The sequence below is a fragment of the Grammomys surdaster genome, unplaced genomic scaffold (genome assembly GCF_004785775.1).
Source record: "Grammomys surdaster isolate TR1022 unplaced genomic scaffold, NIH_TR_1.0 205, whole genome shotgun sequence".
Taxonomy (NCBI): domain Eukaryota; kingdom Metazoa; phylum Chordata; class Mammalia; order Rodentia; family Muridae; genus Grammomys; species Grammomys surdaster.
Window position 1 is genome coordinate 995087 of NW_021604650.1, and position 27367 is coordinate 1022453.

The following is a 27367-nucleotide window of genomic DNA, read 5'->3' on the forward strand; positions in this document are numbered from 1 at the left end:
AGGTAGTCGTCCTAGCAGAGTGCAGGCTGGGAGGTTCACACTGCTAAGCAGACTCCCCTCTACCCCTCCCACCCCACTGGTGCCCCAGTGCCAGGCTGTGCCAGGCCTTGCCTGCAACATAAGAAGAGGCAGAGGGAGGAGCCTTACTTCCAGAGCAGGGAAGAGAGCCGTGCTCACAGCTGCCACACCTCAGCATCTGGGGCCCATGTTGTGCTCCCCTGCCTGGGACTACTAAGAGCTGAGGCTGGGGAACCATTTGGAAACTGGCCCGCTCTGGTGCTACCAGGATCACTCAGCCACTCTCCAGCAAGGAAAACGCTTGGTACCCACGGAATACCAGGCACGTCTTCAGGGAGCCGGACTGGAGGCTTCCCGAGTCAGCTCCTTTCCCAGGACCTTGTTCCCTACTGTCCCCAGCCCAGCCCTCACTCACTCCTAGTATCCTCAGTTCTCCACACAAGAAAGACTGATTTGTCTACATTGCAAGTGGGGTCCTCTTCTTCCCTGCTTGGACACTCGCAGCGGGCTCCCTGTCATGCTTGGCATGAAGACCAGGTCCCCAAGCATACCGATCAAGGCTCCTCTGAAGCCAGGTTCCCATTCCCCACCCCAGCTTCACTGCCTTCCACTGACCCAGAGCTTTGCCTTCAGCCCTCGGAGGGCGTAAGTCCTCCCACTCTGAGCCTTTGCACATGCTGTTCCCTCTGCCTCAGTTACTCTTCCTACTCAACTCTCAACTATGCTGACCTTGTCTTAAGAGCAGTTTGGCCCCTTTCCTGGCCTGCAGTCCTCCATCCTTGTCACTCTGCTCTGTCACTGTAGCGCTACCAGCCTAAGTGGAGTGACCACCCTGAGTGATAAAGAAGAAAGGACAAGGACCGGGCCCTTTGGCCATCCTCGGGACAGTAAGCAGCCTCGGAACAAAATCTGTTTGATCACAGCCCCTTCATCTAGAAAAGTATGATACAGATGTTGCCTGCAGCCTGTAGTCTGAACGAAGGCAAATCCCCCTTTCCCAGCTCACTCCATCTCCAGCCTGCTGGCTGTGGTGGGAACTCTGGCCCCTGAGCTGCAGGGCAGCTCTGCCCAAGGAGGCAGCAACACTTTCATTTCAAATGTGATTGGCTAAATGGGCTAGCCATTGAGCCCCTGGGTTTACACAGAACGCACCAGGCATCTGATTAATACCATGCACATGAAACTCCATCCCTAAGAGCCAAAGGTTGAAGCAAAACAGGTAGGCTAATTGCTAATACAGGAATTAATATCGGCAAGCATAGATCTGGAAGGCAGCATGAACAGAAACTAAAGACCCATCAAATTCTGCAGCAAGCCCTGAGGGACAGATATGGGCTGTACAGCTGCCACCAAGTTCTCATTGTGTCTGTCAGGAGAGCCTGAAGGGTGCCAGAATCATAGGACAATGTTATCTTCTTCAGGAAGCTCCCCCATGACATTCATCATTCTCTCTGAGCTGTGCCTAGTGTGTGTATCACACTGCAGTTTCTGCTAGCCACTGGCTTCCCCACAAGGCCGAGACCTAGAGAACTGGGCTCCTTGGATCCCCAGTGTATTGTACAGTGCCCAGAGCATGACTGAAATTAGGTGAAGTGGATGGATGGTTGAATGGATTATAGGGATAGATGGTCAGAGAGATGGGTGAAAGGAAAGTGGATGACTGGATGGATGGGTGGATAGATGTGTGTGGGAAGGATGGATGGATGGATGGGTGGGTGGATGGGTGGGTGGGTGGATGGATGAATGGATGGGTGGGTGGGTGGATGGGTGGATGGGTGGATGAGTGGATCCTGGGTGGATAGATGCGTGTGGGTAGGATGGACGGGTGGATGGGTGGATGAGTGGATGGGTGGATCCTGGGTGGATAGATGTGTGTGGGTAGGATGGACGGGTGGATGGGTGGATGAGTGGATGGGTGGATCCTGGGTGGATAGATGCGTGTGGGTAGGATGGACGGATGAGTGGGTGGATGGGTGGATCCTGGGAGGATGGATGCATGTGAGTGGGTGAGTGGATGAGATGGAAGAGAGGTGGTTGGATGAGTGGAAGGCCGGCTGGATGGGTGGGTGGGTGGATGGATGGGAAGGAGATGAATGAGGGCTGGATGGGGAAATGGAGAGCTGGAGGTCATGAGAAAGGCTTGGGAGGAACCCGGGGCTGGAGGTGCTGTGCTTGTCTAGTGACAAAGTCCTGCTTCCCTGGGTCTCAGCGTGGAGTGGGGAGAGAACACGCCTAGAGTCTGGAGCCCTGGCTTTCCTGCAGATTGAGTAATTTTGTAAAGCCCCCTCCCACCTTCTCAGCCTGTGAATGGCTGTCCCTCCCTAACCCACCAGACTGGTCCAGGCTTAGGGGAGATGGCCACACAGACACCCTAAGGGACACAGACAGGGAAGGATAGAGCGTGTGGTCCCAGCTAGATGATAATAAGAATGGCCCCATCAGATCAAAATGCCAAGGACAAAGTAGAGCTGCAGACCCAGTGCTTGCCAATACTGTTCCCAGGGTTGTTGGTAACAAAAGGAACCATGTGTGACAAAGAGCTGACAGATGGAAGATTTTACTCAATAGACTTAAAAAAAAAAAAAAAAAAAAGGTTTGCTGGTACAGAGACTAGACCAGAATGTGGGTACGGGGAAGGTCCAGAGGAGAGGGGCTCAGCAGAGCTGCCTGTAGGGCTAAGGAGAACTCATTCCTGGTCTCTTAGAGCCCAACAGATTTCTTGGCTAACACAAATGATAGCATTGACAGCTACTGCAGGGGCATGGCTCCTTTCAATCTAGCAGGGTTCTGGGGCAGGTGCTTGCCAGCAGGTACATTCACATATTTCTCCCAGGCCATTTGGTGTAGTGGCTGCAGGTGGCCGCAACTAAGCACCCACAGGTGAGAAGAGCCATAACAATGCCCTGGGCTCGCACTCTCGAGCTGGCTCGGAAAGCCAGGACATGTCTCAGATACCCAAGAGGCCCCTTCAGAAAGGAGACCCTAGCTAGACCTGCCCACACAGTAAAGGTCCCTATGGGGACTCAAGGAAGGCAGCAGAGTGGGTGGGGTAACCAGCAGGCCCAGGAGAGCCTGACTCAGAGTCCTGTTTTCCCTAGTGAGAAAGCAAAATGACAAGTATGCTGGGCGCATTTATTAGGTACCTGTTGTGTTTGTGGCCCTGGGCCAGGCAGGGGAGTCCAGCCTTCCCATTCCCCCATTTCACCTTATTGCATCACCACCATTATAACTGTGAGAGCATATGTTCAGAGAAAGGGTGCCTAATGCAGGGAGGATAGCATGTGAGAATTTTCACAGGAGGGTGACAGAGCAGGGAAAGGCCCCCATGCCACATGTGTGCACTGTTCCAAGTGTGGCAATGTGCACATTCCTGTCAGTCTCTGTGCATTCTCGTGTCCATGTGTAAATGTGTGTTCATGAGTGTGCGCAAGCCTGTGGGAGAGCATTACATACATTCCTGGGTGCAATTGTATGAACATCTTGACCATGCAGTCGTCATGCATATGTGTGCATGTGTTCATTTTTGCACATGTGCATGAATTTAAATGTTTACAGGGATGTATGCACTTCTGTTTTCATGTTTGCTTGTGTTGGGTTTTTGCACTTGTGTGGATGTCAGTGCATGCTAGGCTGAATGAATTACTCTCACTGGGGGGCATATGGAAGGCGTAGGTTGCAATGGTGAGCCAGACTGACCAGGCCCAGGGGCCTTAAGGACGGTAGGCCAGCACTAACCAGCTCCTGAGGGCTAGAGGAGCCGGAGTCAAGCAGACATCCAGTGGGATGAATCTGCCTTCCTCCTGAACCTGTGATTTCAAGAGAGGAACTCTGGTTTGTGTCTGTTATGGAGAGGAGGTTGGGGTTCCAGGATCCCGGGACACAGCCCCCATCCTGTGTGTATGTGGTGGTCTAACTGCCACCTTCCCGCTTCTAGCATATAAAACAGTTTCCGTGTCCTGTCCAGGAAGGCAGATGACCTCACTGGACTCTTTCCATCCCTCGCCTTCAGAGAGAAATTACAGTTTATAATTGGATGAAATCACACGGGTGGTAATAGCAATAATGGCTTAGGCTGCGGCTACCACTGCCCCCACTGCAGGAACAGGCTTATCTTCCCTCCTGCCCATCCCCACCCTGTGCCTGCCTGCGACTGTGCCCACCTGCCTCCTGGCACCCGCAGCCCTGGCTGGCCCTCGTTATTTTGTGTTGCTCTCTGGCCTCCTGGGAAGGCTCCTGAGAGAGCTCCTTACACCATCATTTCTTTATACACTGACCACACACTCTTATCCTTCCCATGTGTTCCCTGTGGGCTGCAGCCATGGACAGCCACCTCTGCTTGGCACGTGGACTTATTAAATACATACTCTAGATGTGCCAGCTGCAGGCACTAAGTAGGCCTTGAACCAGTCACCTTTGGTCCTACAAAGGAAAGTGCCCTGATGGCAGCTGAACCTATGCCCTCAGATCTGCCATCAAAGCTCCTGTCCAAACAGGGCCATCTTCAGAGGACTGTAGATACCAGAGTTGGGCCTTCTTGACTGGCTGCTAATCAGGAGGGGATAGCTTTGTTTCATTTTGTATTCCTAGGGACAGCCTGCAGTACCCCAGGTCTCTACAGAAGAAAGGGCAGCAGGGGGTGGAAAGTTTGGCCTCACAGGAACAGACAACTGAAGGACACCCTACCTCACCGGCCCTTGGTGAGCCAGAAAAGCTGAGCTTGTTCTGGAAGCTAAGTCCAGGATGGCCCAGTTGGAGCCTTCAAATGATATTTAGACAGAGGAGCATGTGCGAGGGAAATGGAGGCTGCTGTAGGCTGGGTAGGGTGGCTCTGTACAGCCAGGTGCTCCCCCCAAATGTTGTTTGTTGTTATTATTGTTGTTGTTATTATTATTACAACACTTATTTATTTACTTTGTGTGTGTGGTCAAAGGACATCTTGTGAGAGTCAGTTCTCTCCTTCTACCATGTGGGTTCCTGGGGATTGAACTCAGGCCTTCAGGCTTGGTGCTAGGTGTCTTTACCCACTAAGCCATCTGCCAAGCCCCTAAACTTCATTCTTGTCTGCCCAATCCTTTCAGGTAGTTACACGGAAGGGTTCCACACATTACCTCGCTTGGAGAGGTGACAAGTGGTGGAGACAGTCATCTCAGGCCTTGCCTGGCTTGGAGGGGATTGGGGCCTGTTCAAGGATGCGGACCTAATGATAAGGCTTGGCAGCAAAGCGCTTGCCTAGTGTGCCAAGCCCTGGCTTTGATCTCCAGCACTGCAAACCCAAACCAGACCTCCTGAGGAGCTGTGTGAATTGGTATCTAGCCTGCTCTACATTCTATCCTAGCCAGGGCTACATAGTGAGATCCTGTCTCAAAGCAAACAAACAAGCCAACCCAGACTGGGACAGGGTGAGAGCAGTGGGGCTGCAGCCACAGATGCCTGTGGTACGCACCCCTGTGGCTCTTGATTTCCTCGGGGTTAATCACTTGTGTTCTCTTCCGCAGGTGAAGAACCAGGGAGCAGGTGAGAAAGGCCCTACTCTGGACAGCTGAGCCCCAGGGCTGAAGCAGGAATAACCTACCTTTCTGCCTCACCCACTCCAGAAGCTTCTCTACAAACAAGACCAGCCAAGCAGACCAGCCCCTGCCCCCTAAAGTGGCTTCCCAAAGCGGAGCACACAGGCCTGACAGCTCAGCAGTGCGAGGCGAGGTGGCTGCAGCCAGCGGTGAACATCTGAACTCCTCAGAGGGTAACAGAACTCCCCCCGCACCCCCCCACACACAGATGCAGCCTGAGTGGCAGGAATACTGATTCTGTGGAGAGTGGCTCCCTCTCAGCTCTGTCACGCAAGAGCGCTCTCTGCACTGAGCCATTCTGCCAAGTGACTTAAAGGGATTTAAAAACAAAACAAAAAAAAACCTTGGTAAAGAAAAGAGGGCAGCAGTCCCAGTAGGGACATTTCGGGAGAGGTGCCGCCTGTGGACAAAAGACCAAAGTTACAAAGAGCTGTGGTGGACATGGTGGCCAGGGAGTGGCCACACCCCCCGGGGACTGGCACTGGGCCATAGGGCATGCCCTGCTCAGGGGTCCCCGGGGGTGCCCTGTGCACCCCAAGCATACAACCCTCACTCCAGAGAGCCAAGCTGTCAGTGCCTGTGGCCTAGGGTACCAAAGATGAAGCTGGGGACCTGCAGCCATATCTGAAGCCTGGCCACAAGCAAGACTACAAGACTTCCATACTCTCTGTGTGCCTCCGTGCTCCCTCTGCCCCAGGGGTGTAGTCTGTGGTTTTGAGCCTGCTGGTGACATGTGTCCAAGGATGTGAGTGTGGCCTGGACTTTTCAAGCAGTGACCAGTGGGACCCAGTGGCTCCAGGGAGCAGCAGCGGAGGAGGTAAGAGTCTGGGGTAAGGGAGAAAGGGTCCCTGGTGGTCCAGAAAGGTGACAGCACATGAGGAGGACAACTGAGTCTTCCCTTTGACGGGAGCCTTCTGCTTGCTGGGGTAGGGATCACTATAGGGCTCTGTCAGGCGTAAGGGAGACTGCTTGGGAATGAGCCATAGCAGGTAGAGTTATCTCCTTCTGGGCCTTTCCCTACCAGGGCTGCTGGCCACCTGCTCTGTACAAAGAGGACAACAGTGAGGCCTTATAATAGGTAGGCAAGAGCTTAGGGGACCAAGGACACCAGCTTTGATACCTGCTACCCTCAGTCTAGCAAGATTCTCTGGCCTGCTGGGGCCAGAGAGATCCAGGATGGGCTGGATCAGGGGTCACACCTGGCATCATTTGCACTGGCCTCTCTTTTGTTGGCTAGAGGAGACAAACAGGTTCAGAGTGGTGGGGTGAGTTCCCCAAAGCTACACAGCACATGACTGGCCAGGCCAGCTCCTCCTAGACTCCCAGGGGGAAGAGGGGAGGGGCAATACCTCTGCAAACAGTAATCCTGGCAACTTCAGAACCCCTCAGTGCCCTGGGCAGGGCAGGGAAGCCCCAATTCATTACCAAGATGGAAAATGACACTTCCCCATGCTCTGCCCCAGGAGAGGGGCTGATTTATGACTGCGCCAGGGCCTGGGACATCCGTCAGAGCCGTGCTCTGCGCACGCCGTCTGCGGGGGCATTAATAGCCGTGTTATTAGCCACTGGCGTGAAGGATGCCCTGCGGATGGGCTATTTGCTGTTATTTATTATAAAGGCGCGACAACCTAGCAGCAGGGCTGCAAGCACACAGCTGGGCCCCGCCTGCCTGTGGTCCTTCTCTCTGCATCTTCAACTTCCTCCCAGCCCCTAGGAGGAGCTAGGAGATAATCCCCCAGGCCAGACCAAGCCCGAGGGAAATAGCAGCCACCTTCCAGCAATCCTGTTGCTCAAAGAACTGATGGAAAATCTGCCCAGCAGGCTCTGTGCAGCCTCCCTGCACCGAGAAGAAGAGACAAAAGGAGCACACTGGGCTTTAGGGGCAGAGGTATCTGGGATGGGCCTGTGGGTTCTGGCTGAGAGTGGTGTAAACTAGGGCAGGTCTCCTCCTTGAATGTGCCTCTCTATACACATGAGCTATAGCCAGCTGGAAAGAGACACGACCAGCTACTTCTCAAAGACACCCCCGCCCCCTGGGCCCTTAAGAAGATTCCACAGATTGATGGCTGTCCCATTATCTGCTCTTACAACCCTGTGGGGAAGGGTTTAAGACTCCAGCCCTAGCAGAGACTGGTAGAAGGCTCTGCCACTGAGCCTAGTCCTCCACATCTATAAAAGGCAGACGGATGGGTTCGGAATCCTCTTCCTCCCGCTCCCAGGGTTCTCTCGGTTTTCCACTTGTCTGTGCATTCACAGCATGGGCACTTACAGTGATGTGCCTGCAGGCTGGACAGTGCCAAGCTAGCCACCAAGCTGGGCACAGCCATGCCTTCATGGGCCTGCTTCTCCAGAACCACTGAATTTGAGCACTGGACAGTGAGTCAGGGCCAGGTGGTGGGCAGCTCTTCATAATTCAGACAGAACTTTTTGCCTCTCAGGACTGCTGTAGTGGGAACACCCAGGTCATCATGGCCTCTGGGGTGGTGCTGATGGCAAAGTCCGACCTCCCGCTTTTCTCTAGCTGCCTAATTCTGGGCTTTAGATTATAGAGTCTGCCTCGTCTGTTCAAAAGATGTGGGCTAGGGAGATGGTGCCATCAGTAAAGTGCCTGCTGCACACGCATAAGGATCTGGGTTCAGTCCTTAGTGCCCGCACAGAAGCCAGGCATGGCAGTGCATGTCTGTAACCCTGGCAGTTGGAGTCAGGTAGAAACAGGTGGATCGCTGGAGGTCCCTGGCTAGCCAGTCAGCCAACGGGTGAGCTCTGAATCCCATGAGAGACCTATCTCAAAAGAGAAGGTACAGAGCAATAGAGAAATGAGAAACCTATGGCAACCTCTGGCCACTGAGCCTAGTCCTCCACATCTATAAAAGGCAGATGGATGGGCTCGGAATCCTCTGCCTCCCACTCCCAGGGTTCTCTCTGCTTTCCACTCTTGCTGGGCACAGGATGGACCACACTTTAAAAGCAGGTGTTTAGTTCCAGTGGAAAGGGCCAGACACCAGTGGGAGTCCAGCAAACTGGAGATCACAAGTAGAATCCTCACTGAGAGCAGGGCCAGTTGGTTCCCTGGTTCTGCGAGGCCCTGGTCCCCATGCCTGCCTGGGAGTCTGTCTGATCAGCCCTTCCTCCACGCCTGCTTCTCTCTTCTAGGCTCCTGCAGGTAGTCAAGGAGCTCAGCCTGGTCTTGAGGACTCACTTGCCCCCCTGGCACTGTCCCCTTTTCATTCTCCCTCTCATTGCTTCTTGGTGTTTCCTTCCCAAAAGGAATTATATCCCAGCAAAGCCAGCCTTACTCCAAAGGGACCCAGGCAGCAGCATCAGGTGGAGGACCATTTCATTAAGAGATGCTGAGACAGAAAGAAACAAAATTACATGTGTCTCCTTTCATCTCCCTCCCCCTTCCTGGCCCTGCATAGTTTAATATCGAACACTGCTATCAATATAATTAACCTCCTAAGACACAATTTGAAAGTCTTGTTTTTTAAAGCGATTCACTTTCTCTGAAGCCAAGGAGGACATCCTGCTGTCCAGCCCCACCCAGCGGCCCACACGCTTAGGTGAACTTGCAGTTCATCTCTGGTGGATTTGCATACCTGTCTGCAATTACTGCCAGCGATAACGGCTGATACATAATGCATGCGGCATGAAATTAGAAAAATAATTAACTTTATATTTGAAAAGAATCCCCCGCCCCCAACTCTTCCGGACTGTACAAATGCTGAGTGCCACCACTGGACAAGGCCTGGGGGCTAACTGTTTGGGGTGATGGGTGAGTCTGGTTGGTACCCCAGAGCAGCCAAGATGAGGAGGTGCTACAGAGTCAGGGTGTGCAGGAGGTACCCCCATGAAATCTTGAACAAGCTTCAAGTTCCTGGGCCTCATCTAAAACTTACATCTGGGCCAGTGAAGTAAGGTAACCTCTTCCTCCCTGTGGCCAGGGAGTACTCAGCCTAAAAGTCACCTATTTCAGCTTCACAAGAACCCAAGGAAGTCCCATGCTTGGTCCCATTTCACAGATGAAGCCTCCAGACTTGAAGCTACCCTACTACATAGGCCAAGACTGAGAGAAGGCTGGCTGAAGGCATTACAGGACAGACACCATGAGCCTGGCTTTCAAGATGAGAAGCCAGTGTAGGCAGAGTGCAGGCCAGCCTGTGAGGACACTGGGCAGAATGGGGCGTCTTCTCCCCCAGGTCCATCTAGGCCTTCTTTCCAGAGAAAATAGACCAAGGGCACGGGTTAGGACTGGGAAACGCATAGGGTTGCAGCCTGTGAGCCTCTGCCCTGTCTGCAAGGTCTTCTTCCTTGAGCTCAGGATCATCTGGGTATCTGCTTCTCATAGGAGCTGAGACCATGTCTGATACCTAGCATTGAGACTGTCTTCATTGACAAACAAAAAGAGGGGCAGAGCTAGGAAGCTAGGGTGGTCTGCCTAGTCTTCCATCTTCTCCCAGCCTGGCTTCCTTTGGGAATGTGCCTGGCCAGCTCAGTCCCCTCAAAGGCCATGAAGTACTTGCCACCGCCCCATAGTATGTCCATGCCAGGCCTTGAGTCTGTAGCTGCTCCTGCGTGGGGTCTCAGCCAGTTATCCCTTGCAAAACTGGATGGACACATCCAGGCAGGCACTGGAAGGCCACAGGAGTGCAGCCATGAGTTGAGTCTCCCTAGCTGGTGGTTGTTCCCAGACACTGCTCAGCCACTTTTGCCAGGTAGAGTGAGGGCAAAGCTGGACAATGGAGAATGGGGTCAGAGAAAGCTTCCAGGAGGAGGCAGGAGAGCTGGGGCCTGTGAGGCTGAAGGCAAGCCTACACTGGTCACCATGGCAAGAACGGCATGTGCAAAGGCCCTGGGGAAGCATGACAGTGTGTACAGCATGTCAGAGTGCTAAAGGGCCCTGAGATTTTGAAAGCTGAATTGCAGCCCCACCGTTTCTCCTCCTCAAAGGTTTTGATTTCTCAATGGCTGGAACAGGGTGCAGGTACAGGAGACTCAGTGGGTACAGGGCATGAAGGATGGACAGGCACAGAATGACAGAGGCTATGCCCATGTGTAGGAGGAAATGGGTAGCCCCAGGGCATAGGCTGCACTTAGGGCATTCTGCATGTGGGGTACTCTGTGTACATAATCTCATTTCGTCACCTAAGTCCTCACACAAGGGCAACTGTCAACCACATGCATAGATGGGGAAACTGAAGCCCAGAGAGGACACTGCCTGGAAGTTATGTGGGCAGGACCTGAGCCTACTATACTCAGTCCTGGCCACTGTCAGGAGCCAGTAACTGCCCCACCCCCACCCCCAAACCCCCTCAGCTAACAGAGACCACCAGCCTGAGCCATCTCTCTGCTCCCCTCCTGTCAGGATCCTGTCGGTCAGTCACAGTACGGGCATGTTGTAACTCAAACCACACCTGTCTGTGTGATCTGCACAATGATGACCAGTGATCCCGTAACAGATGGGCAATTTACCAGGTTTAATTTGACGGCCACATAAACTAGCAAACACAACAAGAGAATGAGAAAGGGCCACCAAGCGTGCTCGCAGTTTAAGGGCTCCTCCAGAGAAGCTGCAGTCTCCCTACCCAGCCTGGCCTGGCCTGTGCCTGGAGCTGCCGTGGGCTGAGACTGGAGTTGGCCTTGGGGAAGCAGGGTGGCCAGGGACGCTTGGGCAAGATGGATGGGCATCAGATAGAGGAGTGGAAAGGCCTTGGGTCCCTGCCTCTCACTGCTGCTCCATTATCCATCAAACATCTCTGAGAGGTGCAATTTAGACTCTATTATGATGCAGAGTCTCGGGAGGCTGGGGCCTGTGGCCATGAGCTAAACAGGAGAACAGATGCCCATGTCAGGGATGTGGGGGCAGCCTTGGCTTTGGCTTTAACAAGTCTGGCCCTGATCAGGGCACTGGCCCAGAACAGCTAAGGCCAGAGGCTGCCTGTGTCCCTCAGACAGTACCCATCAGCTGGCCAGGAGCAGGTGTATCCTCCAGCCAGACTCTGAGGCTCAGACAGAGATGCTAGCCACAACCCAGAGACAGAATGAAACAGCTTAGGAAAAGCCTATACCCTCGGCCTTGCCCTGTCCCACTCCTGGTCCCTGCTCTCAAAGTGACTTGTGATAGGACCTTCAGGCTCCATTAAAAGGAGATTGGAGTGCGGCTGGAGGTCTGGGTGTCTGTGACCTTGGAGTGACAGGGCCCCTTGTCCTTTAGAAATGTCACTGTGCCTACCACCTGGATCTGACAGCCATCAGGATGGTGGAGGAGTTTGGGCAGATGAGTGGCAGGGAGAGCTGAGTCAATGAGCCTGGGTGCCAGGAAGGGGAGGCAGGCTAGGGAACACTGCATGGCCCTGGGTGAGAGGCAAGAAGAGAAGAGGGGCCAGGGACCCTCAGCAGAGACCAGCTTGGTGTCAAGGCTTTTGATGAGGGTGACCAATGAAACAAGACCACACAGTGAACCCCAGAGCAAGGTAGAAAGTGGGACGGAGGGTTCCTGTGCAGGGAGCTGTGTGGGGCAGGGTGAGCAGGTCATGGCCATGTGGGCCATGCAGGCTGGATACATGAGTGAGGAGTAGGGAGATGGACAGGTAGGACGAGGTGATGCTTGGCTGAGTAGGTAGACAGGGCAGAGGCCATCTGGAAGACCGAGTTGAGGGAGGAACGCTTGAACAGGGTCCTGAAGGGTGAGGAGGGGATCACTGGATAGAGAAAAACTGGCAGGAACAGAGAAAGCTGGGTGAGGGGGAAGGGTTTGGTGCAGTTGAGAATGAGGACACTGGCTCCCGGAGCATCTTAGGAAGGTCCCCACTCGCCACTCAGCAGGAGCTGGTCACGCTCCACACTCCAGAGCTGTCCTCGCAGGCCAGGCCCTGGATCAGGTCTGAGAAGCTATTACATCCTTCCCTGAAAGCCTCCTTGACCCTGAGTTTTACTGCAGACCTTTGCTAGCTGTATGAAGACACCTTTTTTTTTTTTAAACCGAGATTGAAAGATAATTTCTCTTTAATTGATTATTTTACCACTGTGAACAGTAAAATAACGAAAAAATTCTATGCTGCAATCTTTCTATTTGCGAAAACTGAAATTATACCTTGCAGAAAAATTTCCTTAGCGTGCAAACAACACCTCCACCTTTTATTTGTCTCATTTCTTTAAATCAAGAAAGCTGATGTGTAAGTGAACATGTGTGTGTGTGCGTGCGTGTCTGCGCAGGTGTGTGTGCGCGAGTGTGTGTGTGTGTGTGTGTGTGTGTGTGTGTGTGTGCCCTGAAATAGCTGGAAGTTATTTCCACTGGAGAAAGATAAGGTATGGAATAGTTCCCCAGGAAACACAGAACCCAGAGCCAGGAGTCAGATCTGTTGACACCTTATTCTGCTGTGTATGAAACACATGGGTGACAAACAGGACGTGGTGTTTCACCACCAGACAATGAGCTTAGCGCTCTCCACTGCCCACCAGTGACAACGCTGGCTGTGTCTTTCCTGAAGCTTCTGGCGACACGCCTCTTGAGCTCACAGCCTCCCAGAAACAAGCTTTCCTTTCAGACCCCGAGTCCATGCCAGAGTTGGGTCTGTGGAAAATGATGCCTCATCTGTGAAATTCACCCTAAATCATTGTCCCACTGCTGGCACCATTTGTGTGACCCTCCTGATGAGATTCACAGTGAACAGCAGTCATTAGCATCACAGAGCTTACCTGTCTCCAGAACAGGCCTCCCTTACAGCCTGGCCTCAGCCCTGCACAACCCGACTTCAATGACTCCCTCCCCAGACCCTGACACGACCTCACACTCAGCACACCTATCTTGTGCTCCCTACAGGTATTGAGACTCCAGGTTAGGTGGGTCAGGCCTCCACCAGCCATCCACCATGGTGGTGGCACACCCTGCTGCCACCGCTACCACCACACCTGCTGCCACTGTCACAACCACTGTCGTGATGACCACGGCCACCATGGACCTGCGGGACTGGCTGTTTCTCTGCTATGGGCTTATTGCCTTCCTCACAGAGGTCATCGATAGCACCACCTGCCCATCAGTGTGCCGCTGTGACAACGGCTTCATCTACTGCAATGACCGGGGACTCACATCCATCCCCTCAGACATCCCAGATGATGCCACCACTCTCTACCTACAGAACAACCAGATCAACAATGCAGGCATCCCCCAGGACCTCAAGACTAAGGTCAAGGTGCAGGTTATCTACTTGTATGAGAATGACCTGGATGAATTCCCTATCAATCTTCCCCGCTCCCTGCGAGAGCTGCATCTGCAGGACAACAATGTGCGCACCATCGCCAGGGACTCCTTGGCTCGCATCCCGCTGCTGGAGAAGCTGCACCTGGATGATAATTCAGTGTCCACAGTGAGCATCGAGGAGGATGCTTTCGCTGACAGCAAGCAGCTCAAGCTGCTTTTCCTGAGCCGGAACCACCTGAGCAGCATCCCATCGGGGCTGCCCCACACACTGGAGGAACTGAGGCTGGATGACAACCGCATCTCTACCATCCCCCTGCATGCATTCAAGGGTCTCAACAGCCTGCGGCGCCTGGTTCTGGATGGCAACCTGCTGGCCAACCAGCGCATCGCAGATGATACCTTCAGCCGCCTGCAGAATCTCACGGAGCTGTCCCTAGTACGCAACTCACTGGCTGCCCCACCCCTTAATCTGCCCAGTGCCCACCTGCAGAAGCTCTATCTGCAGGACAATGCCATCAGTCACATTCCCTACAACACACTGGCCAAGATGCGGGAGCTGGAGAGGTTGGACCTGTCCAATAACAACCTCACCACACTGCCTCGAGGCCTGTTTGATGACCTGGGGAACCTGGCCCAGCTGCTTCTCAGGAACAACCCCTGGTTCTGTGGCTGTAACCTCATGTGGCTGCGGGACTGGGTGAAGGCACGGGCCGCAGTGGTCAATGTGCGGGGCCTCATGTGCCAGGGCCCTGAGAAGGTCCGAGGCATGGCCATCAAAGATATCACCAGCGAGATGGATGAGTGCTTTGAGGCGGGGTCACAGGGCAGTGCTGCTAATGCAGCAGCCAAGACCACAGCCAGCAACCATGCCTCTGCCACCACACCCCAAGGCTCTCTGTTTACCCTCAAGGCCAAGAGGCCAGGACTGCGCCTCCCCGACTCCAACATTGACTATCCCATGGCCACTGGCGATGGCACCAAGACATTGGTCATCCAGGTGAAGCCACTGACAGCAGACTCTATCCGAATCACATGGAAGGCCATGCTACCTGCCTCTTCTTTCCGCCTCAGTTGGCTGCGTCTGGGCCATAGCCCGGCTGTGGGCTCTATCACAGAGACCCTGGTGCAGGGGGACAAGACAGAGTACTTGCTGACAGCACTGGAGCCCAAGTCCACCTACATCATCTGTATGGTCACCATGGAGACTGGCAACACCTACGTGGCTGATGAGACACCTGTGTGTGCCAAGGCAGAGACAGCTGATAGCTATGGCCCCACAACCACACTCAATCAGGAACAGAATGCTGGCCCTATGGCAGGGCTGCCCCTGGCTGGCATTATTGGTGGTGCTGTGGCTCTTGTATTTCTCTTCCTGGTCCTGGGAGCCATTTGCTGGTACGTGCACCGGGCTGGTGAGCTGCTGACCCGAGAGAGGGTCTACAACAGGGGCAGCAGGAAAAAGGATGACTACATGGAATCCGGGACCAAGAAGGATAACTCCATTCTAGAAATCCGAGGCCCAGGACTGCAGATGCTACCCATCAACCCGTACCGCTCCAAAGAGGAGTACGTGGTGCACACCATATTTCCCTCTAATGGCAGCAGCCTCTGCAAGGGTGCCCACACTATTGGCTATGGCACCACACGAGGCTACCGGGAAGCTGGCATCCCTGATGTGGACTACTCCTACACATGAAGCTGGCTGCCTCCAGTGTGCTCACATGGCTCTGTCTAGCCCACTGCAACACCAGGAGCCAGGAAGGGAAACTCCACAGTGACTTTCCAAGCAGAAAGCAAAGTTTGGGGAGGGTTGGTGATTTTGCAGAACACAACAGTGGGGTTAAAAAATAAATACATAGAAGACAGGAAGGGGATTCGGCATTGTTGGAGATGTAATTTATACCAGATCATGAGCGTTAAAGACAAAAAATAATCTCACAGGAAGGGTTGGGTTGGGTTGGGACTTTTTTTTTTCCTGAACCAGATTGATACTACCTGTACAACATTTGTATACACCTGGAACTCCATTCAGAGCCGTCAGAAAGAAGCAGATGACAAACACACATGACGGCATGGAGCCCCCCCCCCAGCAACCGTCCTGGCTGCTCACAGGTGACAACTCAATGAAAGGTCTTCAGGTTCCTCACAAAAGAGCCAGGGGAGGAAAAGACTTTTTGCTGTGGAGACAGTGTCCTGAAATCTCTTCCCTGGTCTTTTCCATGCTGTTTCCTTCCCAGATCTACAGAAATATGGCGTTCTCTGAGATACTCTCTCAACACCATAGTCAATTAAAAGAAAAAAAAAAAGTCAAACTTTTCCTTCCAGTGCTGAGCACTTCGGTTCCATTCACCGAGCTCCGTAGAAGCTCTGAGGAAAGCTGTAGCTTCCCTGCCACGTGGAGATGCACTGTCTGCCCACCTATGGCCGTGTCCTGTGTCTCAGTGCGGATGGGTAGCTAGAGCTGTGTGTCTGTCCTCTCAGCACTTCGTGGGTCAGTCCTTGACATTTCCTCAGACAATAGAATTGCAAAAATCTTGCTTTCTCCTAGAAATCATTGAGTAAGTAAGTAGACCGTGTGTAGGTGGAGGAGAGGTGCCGCAGTCCAGTGGTAGGAGAAAGATCCTATATCAGCCAGCCCAGAGCCAGGCCACTCCTCTTTCTGATATTGTGACAAGTTTTCCTTGATGACCAATACCCTCATCATTCCTCCCCCAATAGATGCTATCCCCACAATAGTGTTTACTCTTTCTCCCGGGACAGGTAATTTATAAACAGGGACTGTTTATAAACATACGTGCACATGCACACTTCAGCTGACTAGACCTATTGGGTTTCCATGGCTGCCCAAACAAAGCCCAGAAAAAAGAAAAAAATTTTCAGAAAATCACTGGGAGACATCAGTGTACACACACACACACACACACACACACATATCTCAGCCATGCCCACACCAGGGGATCTGTTCTCAAGAGGGAAAAATCAGATTTCTTTGTTAAAAAGAAAAAGAAAATCAACCTCCAAAAGGCCACTGACCGGGACCCTCAGAAGAGCTGAGATTTTATTCCCTCCCTGTGGAATCAGTGTCGTTATCATTTATCAAGTGACACCACAGTGTGGTGAGCCATGAGATTAAAACGATGATAAAATAATGACAGCAAATCCAGAAAGGAGGGAAGAGCGGTGCCTGGGGTTCTGATGTCTGCTTCGTCCTGTACTCGGGGAGCCTGGGTCACCATCTGTCAATGCATCGCTTTGCCCTGCACTGGGGAAAAAAAGTCATCAAAGGGAAGATGCTGGTCTGAGGGCAGCCGGATGAGAAGGCGTCCAGCTCCTGATAGTGATGTTTTCAAAAGATCTCTGCCACTCCACGTCCAAAGCAAAGGCAGGAAGAAGAGACCAGGCAGCTGCCCAACATGTACCTGGTGGGGCATCCGCTTGCTGGACATTAAAGAGCCAACTAGCCCTTCAGTGAAGAGATGAGATAGAAAGAAATGGACCCGGCAGGTGCCTCAGAGTCAGTGAAAAGAGGCACAAGCCCCTGATCACAGTCCAAGGGGTCATCACACCAAATGGAGACCCCCCAACCCACCAGCCCCAGGGAATGGCCAAGGGGTGTGGACATGGATCACTCCAAAGGAGACCTTTCTTCCTCTTCATCCTAAGGCATTTTTCCCACATAATGAGGTCAAGAGAGAAATGTTCCTGAACCTCAGATTCAGGTCTGTATAAACATGTGTCCTGGAGCCCTTCGGTCCCCAATGACCCTAATGGTGCCCTAGTCCTGGCAGGCTCAGAGGAGACCCATCTGTAAGGGAGAGTCCTAGATGCTGAACAAGACATTGAGGGCACTGTGCCAGCCTTCTCCAGAGCCGCAGGAAAATAAAACTCCGAGTCCTCGCCCTACCTTGCACCTGTAACTTGCCCTGTCCCATAGCCTTTCATGTCCCCTTCCCTATTTCCTGCCCCAGGAAGGGTATGGTGGTCAATATGACATTTAGGAACAGCAGGTGGCCTAGATCATTTAGGAACAGCAGGTGGGAGCTGCCTGGAAGGCCCTACTTGGAGATTCAGGAGCCTGTGGGCCAAAGACTTGAAACACCTGGGCTGTGGTAAATGTCCTCCCCCCACCATGACACAGAGTAAGCCTGGTCCACAGAGCCTTGACAGTCACAGGCAGGATGTCAAAGATTGAGGACCAAATCTGCCTCCTGCTCTAAGGAGCTCACTCCATATCACACCTAGTTGGAGAGCCCAAGGCTGGCAATGTCCCCTAAAGAGCACTAGATGCCAGTCAGAGTGAACCCTGCCCAGCCATGGCCCTGCAGCCCTCCGAGAGACTGTCCTGTGTCATTTCCACCCCTTCTCAGCCTAACATTTTCCCAGTGCCCTTTATTCTGTGTGTGTTGGGGATGGAGGGATACGGGAGACTAGATCCAGAGCCTAGCCGTGCAGAGCCAACGCCCACCACTGCTGTGTCCCCAGCACCACACATGGGGGCATCCTTTTAGAAAGCCTCAAAGTGTGACCTTTGTCCCAATTCTCCAAAGGAGACAAAAGAACCTGGCTTCTAGCCTCACAATACAAAAGAAGAGGTTCAGGGTACCCAGCCTCCTCTGCCCTCAGAAGGGAGGGAGGCCACGGTTGACACTGGTCGCCCAATGGGATCCTGTCTGTGTGCAGCTGACATTTCCATAGGGAAGTCTTCAGCCAACCAGCCTGACCCTCACAGTTTCTAACCAGCCAGGACAACCTCCATGGCCTCAGCTCCAGGGAGTGTATTCTGTGGCATTTAAGGCAAGTTTAAACTAAAAAAAGCCAGTGACACTTCTTTGGTTAAGTGGTTTACCCTTCGTGGTAATTAGATGCAGCGATTGGAATCTCTTTTTCTATTACATGGCAATTTTACTTTAAATTTCCTCTTTAAAAAAAAAAAAACGGGGAAGAAAAGGCAGGGAAGGAGAGAGGCACCAGGGCCAGGGGCATTTGCATTTTGCGAATGAAGCCTCTGGTAGGCTCAGCTCAGGCGTGCGGCCCAACGTATGGAATGCTTAAGAGATTACTAAGAATAAAATCTATTAATTAGTCATACTCAATTCCGCAGACATGACGTGAATCAAAAGCTCCCTTTCTTCCCTCATCTGCATCCTCTTCCTGAGGAAGCCTCCATCTTCCCTGAAAGGCTGCCTCCTAGCCTGCCTCCTCCTCAGTGGAGCTGAGCCTTGGCCCTGTGTGGAGAATACTGACCTGGAGAACAGGTGCGGGGACACTACACTGTCCTACCCTGGGCAATGCTGGCAGGGAGAGGACAGCTTTGGGAAGACAATGGTGGCAAGAACTCCAGCCTTCCCTTCCTGGGGCCTGAAGCCCATCCCTGCCCCCATGCTCCATGCCACTCTTCCTTCTCCATGGGCACGGGGTTTCTCAGAACCCCTTTCACCGAGCTTCCAGTAGGTCAGCCGCCCAACTCAGCCCCACTGAGGGAGCCAGGAGCATGTTATGCAAATGCAAGGTTCCATCTCTAAAGTGAGGGTGTCTGTGGCAAATTCTTGCTTTATGAAGACCCTGTTAGAACAACCCCTCCATGCTGAGTCTGGAAGGTTCTAATGGCCTCAGGGCAGTGAGGGAACCCGCACTGGGTAGGAAGAGCCAGTGTAGACTCCGAGTCCTCAGAAGGGATGGGCAGTGTGTCTGGAGTGGCCTCCCAGCCTGAGCTTCCTCCCTCACTGCCCCTGGCAAGAGGGTAAGAAACAAAAGTCAGAGCCATACTCAGGACCCTTCCCTCCCAGCCCCCACAAGTCAGTTTGAGTCCCGAAGCCAGCCCTCTTCAGACATCTGCTTTCCACTGAGCACACCAGGGAGGAGGCCCAGGCTTCTAAGACTCTTGCTTATGATAAATACAACAAGTGAGACTGGGTGCAGCAGCTGGGGAGCTATGCAGAGGCAGCAGGGACAGGCTCGAGTGGGCATGGTGGCCTGAGTCCCCCAAGGGCCAGATGACAAGTCACAGCCAGGGTCGGGGCTGCAGGCCTCTCATGAGCCACGTTCCCTCCTCACACAGACAGTGGTGCAGGTGACAGCAGCTGATGCTGAGGCTGGATGGGTGCCAGGGTGAGCACTAACAAGCAATTCACAGGCTTTCCAGAGAGCAGAGCAAGGAGGGTTTTTTTTTTTTTTTTTTTTTTTGGTAAGGAGGATAAAAAGGCTCAAAAATGCAAATCATTACCGTTTACAACCAAGCCAGTCTGCTAAATTGATTAGAAGAGATTAAACTCCTTGGAGGTGAAGGGAAAGGGGGATTTTTTTGTGGGTTATGAACCTGCCCCAAGTGGCGGCCCACACAGCAGGCATTTTCCGGGTCTGGATGGGAGGGGTAGCAGCTGTTCCTGCCGAGCTCCCTGAGGAGCTGGTATCTCTAAGGACTGCAAAAATTGAATAGCTGGGGCCAGGGCCATGGGAACAGGAAGGGTCACTGTTGCTGGGACAGGTCATACAGCAGCTGTGCCAGTCCCTGGGCAGTCTCTGATCCTGTCATCTAGGGTCAATCTGCCTTGAGAGATGGCAAGCCACATCTGGATCAGAGGAAGCAGCCTGCAGCGTCACTTGGAGAGTAAGACTCCAGAGCCATGAGACGTCCTGTATCCTTATGCTGGGACCTGCTGCTCTCTGGGGCCAGAGAAAGAGTGAGGCCAGCTGTAAAGAGAAAACTGAAGGTCAGGAGAGAGAAGCTTGGGCCCAGCAAAGGAAGCAGACGGTGACCTGTGCATCCCACGAAACACCCAAGCATTATCTGAGGATGTGACCGACAGCTCTCCAGCCTGAGCTAAGGTCTAGGTCTTTGTCTAGAAATTCCGGTTCTCACGCTTGCTTTATCACAGCCTCCAGGACAACATGTACAAAGACATCCTTCCCCAGTCTGTGCACAGCAGGTACTGAGGGATACTGACAGGACACATGCTGGGCTCAGCACCGCATGCCCCAGGATGTCCCTGGACCTGTTCCCTCAAGCCCAGTTGCCTCACACCCAGGAGTAACCCACGGTCTCAACACTGCCAGCCAGTCCATCCATCACAGCCAGCTGACGGTGCCTGGGGCTTTGCTGGAACGCTCACCATTTTTTAGGCATTTACCGATTCTTTTGAAGTGTCTCAATCATTTGTGTGAAATATCCACATTGGTTTCTTTAAAAACAACTGACAAAAAGGCTCCCTTTCTCTCTTCCCGCCTTTCACTTTTTTCTTTTTCTCCACCCCACTCCCACTCCTGATGATTTGAGTCTGGCACTGGACTTCTGATATCCCATGCTACCTCCTTTGATTTTTTTTTTTAATATAAAAACATAGCCCAGTTGGCTTCGAACCCTTTATGTAGCTGAGCATACCATAAATTTCTGATCCTCCTGTCTCTACCTCTTTCAGATTTTAATGTATGTTTTTCCCTGATTCTGGGGATTTCATTGTCCCCAGAGCTACTCCAGCTCTCCCATCATAAGAGGCTTGCAGAGTGTGCCACACAGGGGAAAGGCACTAGCTCTCTTCATATCTCTCCTGACCTGTGTCCAGGCAACTCTCTAGCCTGGGGCTGCATTTCAGAGGCCACCCTGGGCTCTCTGAAACCACTGTCAGAATTCCTTGCTGCTGAATTGTCCAGCTTGTGCTAGAAGGGAATTGTGGGTATGTGGTGGGCAGTGTGCCCAGTGGGCGGGTGGATAAGCCCCCGCTTCACACGGCCCCACTCCCAAGACACTGCCACCATCAAGTCGACTCAGCAGCAGGGGACACACCTGGGGACAGAGGCCCAGCAGGGCACCCGGAACCCCTTATCACCTCTTCCCACTTGCCATCTGTCCACTCATCGGAAAGGCCTGAGGACTGGCAGTAAGGGGCCTTCTGTCCTGCACCTGTCTGGTGGCCTGGCCAGGAGAGGGGCTCACCTAGAAAACTCAACCCAGAAGCCTCTCACCCCGCTTTGCATTGGGATTGGTATATCTCCAGCAGATGGGAAATGAAGATTCAGCGAGATCTGGCAGCACCACAGCCTGAATGGGTGACTCAGTTTCCCTTCTCCAAGATTTGCATCAAGTGGGTGAGGGGGGTTGGCAGAAAACTAGAGAGACCCGGGGGTGGGGGGTGGTATAAGAAACAAGATCCAAGGCAACAGCCTGCCTTGCCTGCCACCCCTGCAGAGTCTCCCGCACCCCAGCCACCCGCCTGGAGGAACTAATCAGACTTTCTCTTCAAGACAGAAAAACAAGCACGACATGAACCGACAATCAAAGCCGCAGCAGGCCCCAGGCTGCCTCTGCTCATCCCCCCAGGGGCCCATGGTTCCAAACAGCTCTCAACCTGCCTAGGATGGAAGACAAGGTAGCAGGTCCCCCACCCCCACCCCTCCTGTGACCAGTCCCATCTCTGAAGGTTCTGGGCACAAAGTGGGGAAGCCCTACACACAAAACCCCAAAAGTAGCCTTAGGTATTTTCCCCCAGCCTAGCATGACCACCTGAGAACGGCTTTAACTGATAAGCCACTTGGGCATCTAGGGTACAGTGTAAAGGTGAGGTCCTGGTGTCCTCCAGCCCTCCAGTGAGGCTGAGGGTTGAGGAGGAAACCACAGGCCCAGTATAGGAGGCTTGTCATCTGAGAGAAAAAGGGAGAGATGATACTGGAGGCTGGGAGTCAACCAATCAGGCTCTGGAGAGCTGTGCTCATGCTGGCTAGTACCACCAGCAGGTGTGAGCAAGGATGGCAAAGGTACAGGTCCCCTCAAAGGACCCCTATTCCCATGTAAGGGCCGCAGAGTGGAAGTTTTGGCAAAGCCATCCTCCCAGTGTGCAATGGATGCTTGTTGGTATTGCCAAGTAATCAAGAACAGGTATTGGGAAGGATAGCCTGGCTCCCAGCTCTGAGGTGGTCCCTGGCCAACCTCTGGGGAATGGATAGGCTCCTTGCTAAAGGTGGGATGCCTGCCTAGTCCAACAGAATGAAGCAGGCCCTGAACACCAATGTTCCAAGCCCTTGCTCTACTTCAGCCAGACTCAGAACTCTGGAGCCCCTTGGAAGCTCACCCCTCTTTTTTCTTTTTCTCTGAAGGGCAGAACAGTCTGAGGGAAGGGGTCTGAGTACTAGGAGCCCCCGCTTTGGGTGATTTGGGCAGCAGCTGCAGCTGGAAACTGGCAGGCAGACAAGGCCCTGCTCCCTGGAAGGCCTGGCCACGCCCAGCCTCATGGCCCGCCCACCTGCCACTAACTCTACCACTAGACGAGGGTTTTTTAAAAAATGGCGACACAAACACCCCACCACCACGACAACAACACAAACCAAAGTGCACTCCGAACCGCCCTTTGGCCTCCTTCAATGTAGGTGCCTTGAAACTTCAATGTTGAGATGAATGTGACTAATTACTTGGTCCTATTTTCTGTTTGTCTGTTTCATATAAAATGTCCAAGTCCACCTGCCTTGTCCTTTCTTGAAATAAATAGAAAGATTTAACTTTTACAGTCATCTCTGCTGCTGACTATGGGCTCAGCAGCCCAGTGCATCAGGAGCTAAGTGTCTCAACTGTTCCTCCTGAATAATCGTGGGCCTGGTTTGGGGTCGTGGGGGGGGTCACTCTGCTGTTGGGGTCCACTGGCCGGTGGGGTAACAGCCTGAGCAAAGACTCTTGGGATGAACACATTTCCTGGACAGAATCAAGCATTCTTGTCTCGAAAAAACCAAAAAAAGAAAAGAAAAAAAATAAAGCATTCTACGTCTGCTGGAGAGCCAGGTATGGTGGCGCCTGTAGTCCCAGCACTTGGGAAGTGGAGGTGGGAAGATCAGAAGTTCAAGGCCATCATCCATGGCTGCATAGTGAGCTTGAGGACAACCTAAACTACTAGAGATCTTCTCACAGGGGAGGGGGAGAAGAAAGAAAAAAGCCAAAACAAAGCAACTAAAAAGATTCTGTAATGACCAGGAAAGGAGGCTTGGAACAAGGGAGGACAGCTGAGAGCAGATGCTTAAGTCAGCCATGCAGGACAGCCCCATGACACATGCAGACGTGGAGAGGGTCTTCACTTGGAGAGTTATTAATAAAAGCTGCGGATTATCCCCTAAGAGGCTCCGGGAACCGCGTGGGTACCCAGATAAGAGCAGAACTGCCCTGGCATTTGGGAGTGTGTGCGTGTCCCACCAGTGACCCTAGTGTTCAGCCCCTCAAGATGTCCCTTGTTCCCTGCACATGCCCACCACATCCACAGTGCCAGGGTCTCTCACCTGGGTCGGGGGAGAGAGAAAAATTATTTTCATGAGAACAACAGCAATTCCTGCGAGGTTTAAGATAAAGCTAGAACCCATGACTACTCCGTAGATCTGCTCTCTCATCGCAGCAGGGGTTAATGAGTTCCCCTTACCTTCCAAGGAAGCAGTTATTTCTCCACAAGCCTTGGTGGCTGGTGGCCCTGCTGAAATGACCTTGGGTACTCTAACCCCACTGATCCCTCTCCCATCCCCATTGACGTCACCTCCCATCATGCTGGGGGCAGGAACTGATCAAGGGGGACCACTCCATTGGGCAGCACTCAACATGACCAGAACAAGATGGAGGATTCTGAGTTCTAATGAGATGCTAGGTGTTCAGGAGGGCTGCCTCTCTTTCTCTCCTGAGGTATCTTTTCTGAGGCTGCTGTGGGAACTTTCTAGAAAATGGCTAGCCAGCCAGTTAGGCAGAGAGATATTGAGGGCCTACTGTATGCTAGGGCATACAGCGTTCCCTTCCTAGAAGCAGTGTGGTGAGGATTCTCCAGGAGTGAGGTAGGGGCTGTCCTGGCTGGGGCTGAGAGTCCTCTAAGGAGGTTAGGTTCCCGTTGAAGGTGTTTCTAAAGATGAAGATGGAGACTTGGGCCCCATTCACCACCTGAGAGGAGACAAATTCAGATCTAGTCTCTTGAAAGGTGCTGGCCCTGCCCAAGCTGCCCCAGCCCTTTGCTACAACTTGGAGAATTCCCTGGCAGGTTCTGCCTTATCTCAAACCCCAGCCCAGCCCACAGTCTGCTGACTGTTCTCCACAGCACAGTGACACCTGGGACAATACCAAAACCTAAAGGGACTCAAAGCTCCCCAAGCCAGGGAAGAGGGTTGTGTTCTCAAGTGGTTCCCATTCCAACAGCTAATAGAGGCTCAAGAACAGGGCTGCTGGTCACCTCCAGCCAATCAGCCCAGGGCCTCATCCTTCCCAAAGTCACATGACCGCTTATCACTCTAGGATGGGGGCTGGTGTCCAGTAAGAACCAGAATGGCACAGAGAGGCAGGTAGATCTCCAAGTTCAAGCATGGCCTGGTCAACAGGGTGAGTTTCAGGACAATCAGAATTACACAGAGAAATCTTGTCTCAAAAAGAAGAGGAGGAGGAGAACCAAAGCCAGAACCAGAATGGCTGCCTTGCAGCCAAGGGCACTCTAAGGTCCTGGGCCCCTATGTAATGCACCCTGCTCTACTGTTTGGACTTTAAACTAAAAGTTCTCATTCCAAGTCTCCTGCCCTCATCCTCCTAACAATGGATTCTAGAACCTTCCCTTACGCTGCCCCTACTTCCTAGACAGGGAGACCTACCTGGTTTCCCTGGACCATGGCATCCCTGGATATGTGGCATCCAAACCTACGAAAGGCCCAACACCCCAAGCCACACCCTCACAACCCCACAGCCATGTCCTGTGGCAGACTCCTAGCATTCTGTTTAGGAAAGCCGTGACCCATGGAAGGCCACTCCTCTGTTCATGAAACGATGTAGTTATCTCTGGTATTGCTGGTCTACTTCAAGCACTCCAGACAATCAGTGCTCCCTAAGCCGCGCACCGGCCACCTCCCTGCCCTCTTCCACCACGTCAATCCTCAGTGCTGACACAGCCAACTCCCCTTGGCCTCTGTGTCCTGCCTCTCCAAAGGACCCTCTATTCCTGCAGCAAAGTAAATAGGCTCTCTCCGCGCTAACTGACAGCGCAAATGAAATCTTGCGCTCCCCCCTCAGAGATTTACAGGGGAAGTGAAATCTTATTTGCACCGCTGCCAAGCCGGGGCCACGATGAAATTATGCCTCGAGAAGAGACTCGGCCGGTTCCTTGCGGAAGCTGCTGCATCAGAGATGGGCTTATTAAAAGCCACGGTGGCCACATTTCAACCTGTTTCAGGTGTTAAGTAATTTACTGCCACCCAGAATTCAGTGACAGGTTTTTATCATTTTTATTTCTATGATGCAGGCAGACACCCCAAGAGATCCCCACTTGGTGTTCTTCCTACTTCCCCCATACTGGGGCACCAGTGGGAAACAGGGTGAGGGTATGACAACAGTGGCATCAGATACCCTTACCTTCCCTAGGGCATCACCAAGGCTCAGCGTTACTGGAAGGGGAAGCATCTAAGAGCAACACACACACACACACACACACACACACACACACACACACACATATTCAGGTCCCATCCATCCCCAGAGAGCCCGCAGGAGGTCTTCTGAAGGCAGCAGAAGCATTAGCTGCATTAGACCTCTCTGTCTTAAGCCAGGCACATGATCAACTGGTCTTTGCTGAGCAACTGTTGTGTGTCAGGCTTTGTTTGGACAGAGCACATAGCTGCCAAGGGTTCCCCATGTCACACAGAGGTCACTTTCTACCCACAAGTATCCAATAAATATTCCTGATGGTTAATGCAAGCCTCTGGGCTGGGACTGGCTCAGCTGGTAGAGTGCTTGCCCAGCATCTACGAAGCCCTAGGTTCTATCCCCAGAACTGCATGAACTTGGAGTGGAGCTGCATCTGTGATCCCACTCAGGAAGCAGAAGAGTCAGGAGTTCAGGGTCCTTCTCAGCTACATACAGAGATCTAGGCTACCCTAGACTATATGAGATCCTGCCTCAAAAGTAATAATAATTTAACTAAATAGAGATGCTCCGTGGTAAGGCATTTGTCTAAATGTGCAAAGCCCTGGGTTCAATCCCCAGTAAAAGGAAAGTACCATTAGGTGTCAGACAGTCTTCCTGTGGAGGCTCTGAAGGAGAAGGTTGAGAAGGCAGAACCCAGACTCACCAGTCATCTGCTCCCTTCCGTCTTCACACTGGACCTCTCCATCAGAGCTGAAGGTATAGGAGGACCTCAGCCCCCGCTGTCCTGGAGAACACCCAGTTTTTCCCCTTCAGTTCCCCCATACTGTTGGGGGATGCAGGGGTTCCTGTTCTTTTAGGAGAACAGGGATCAGAGGAGCTACAGTCTGGGCATTGGGTGGGAAGCAGCCCCATGCCCCCTGTCCCCTTCCTCAGCAGTGCTTGCTGAGGACGGTTTGATGCCTGTGGGCTGTGGGGGCTTAGGCCTATTACAGAGACTCTGGAGGTTTATCCAATGCCTTTCCCAATGCCCCCTTTCTCCACCTGTTTTCATATACTCCAAGAAGACCAAGGGGAATCTTCAAAGTCCAGACTGAGCCAAGAGCAGAAATTCTTTAATTAGCTTTCTCTTGGATTGGGGCCCTGGCGAATGGATTAGTCATGGTAGGGGGCAGGAGGAAGGGATCTGAGTCCTCTTTAAAGCCGAGATTACAAGCCTGGGGTGAAGGACCCTGA

At 52.8% G+C, this 27367-nt stretch overlaps 2 protein-coding genes across 2 annotated transcripts in view; one reads left to right on the forward strand and one right to left on the reverse strand.

The window, feature by feature from the left end:
- Macrod1 (mono-ADP ribosylhydrolase 1) overlaps positions 1-27367 on the reverse strand; it is a 144729-nt gene that overhangs the window by 90679 nt on the left and 26683 nt on the right. The window lies entirely within an intron of this gene.
- Flrt1 (fibronectin leucine rich transmembrane protein 1) lies at positions 13454-15514 on the forward strand. The gene has a single exon (XM_028770986.1). It carries the CDS (start codon positions 13454-13456, stop codon positions 15476-15478), a length of 2025 nt encoding a protein of 674 aa, XP_028626819.1. The 3' UTR covers positions 15479-15514.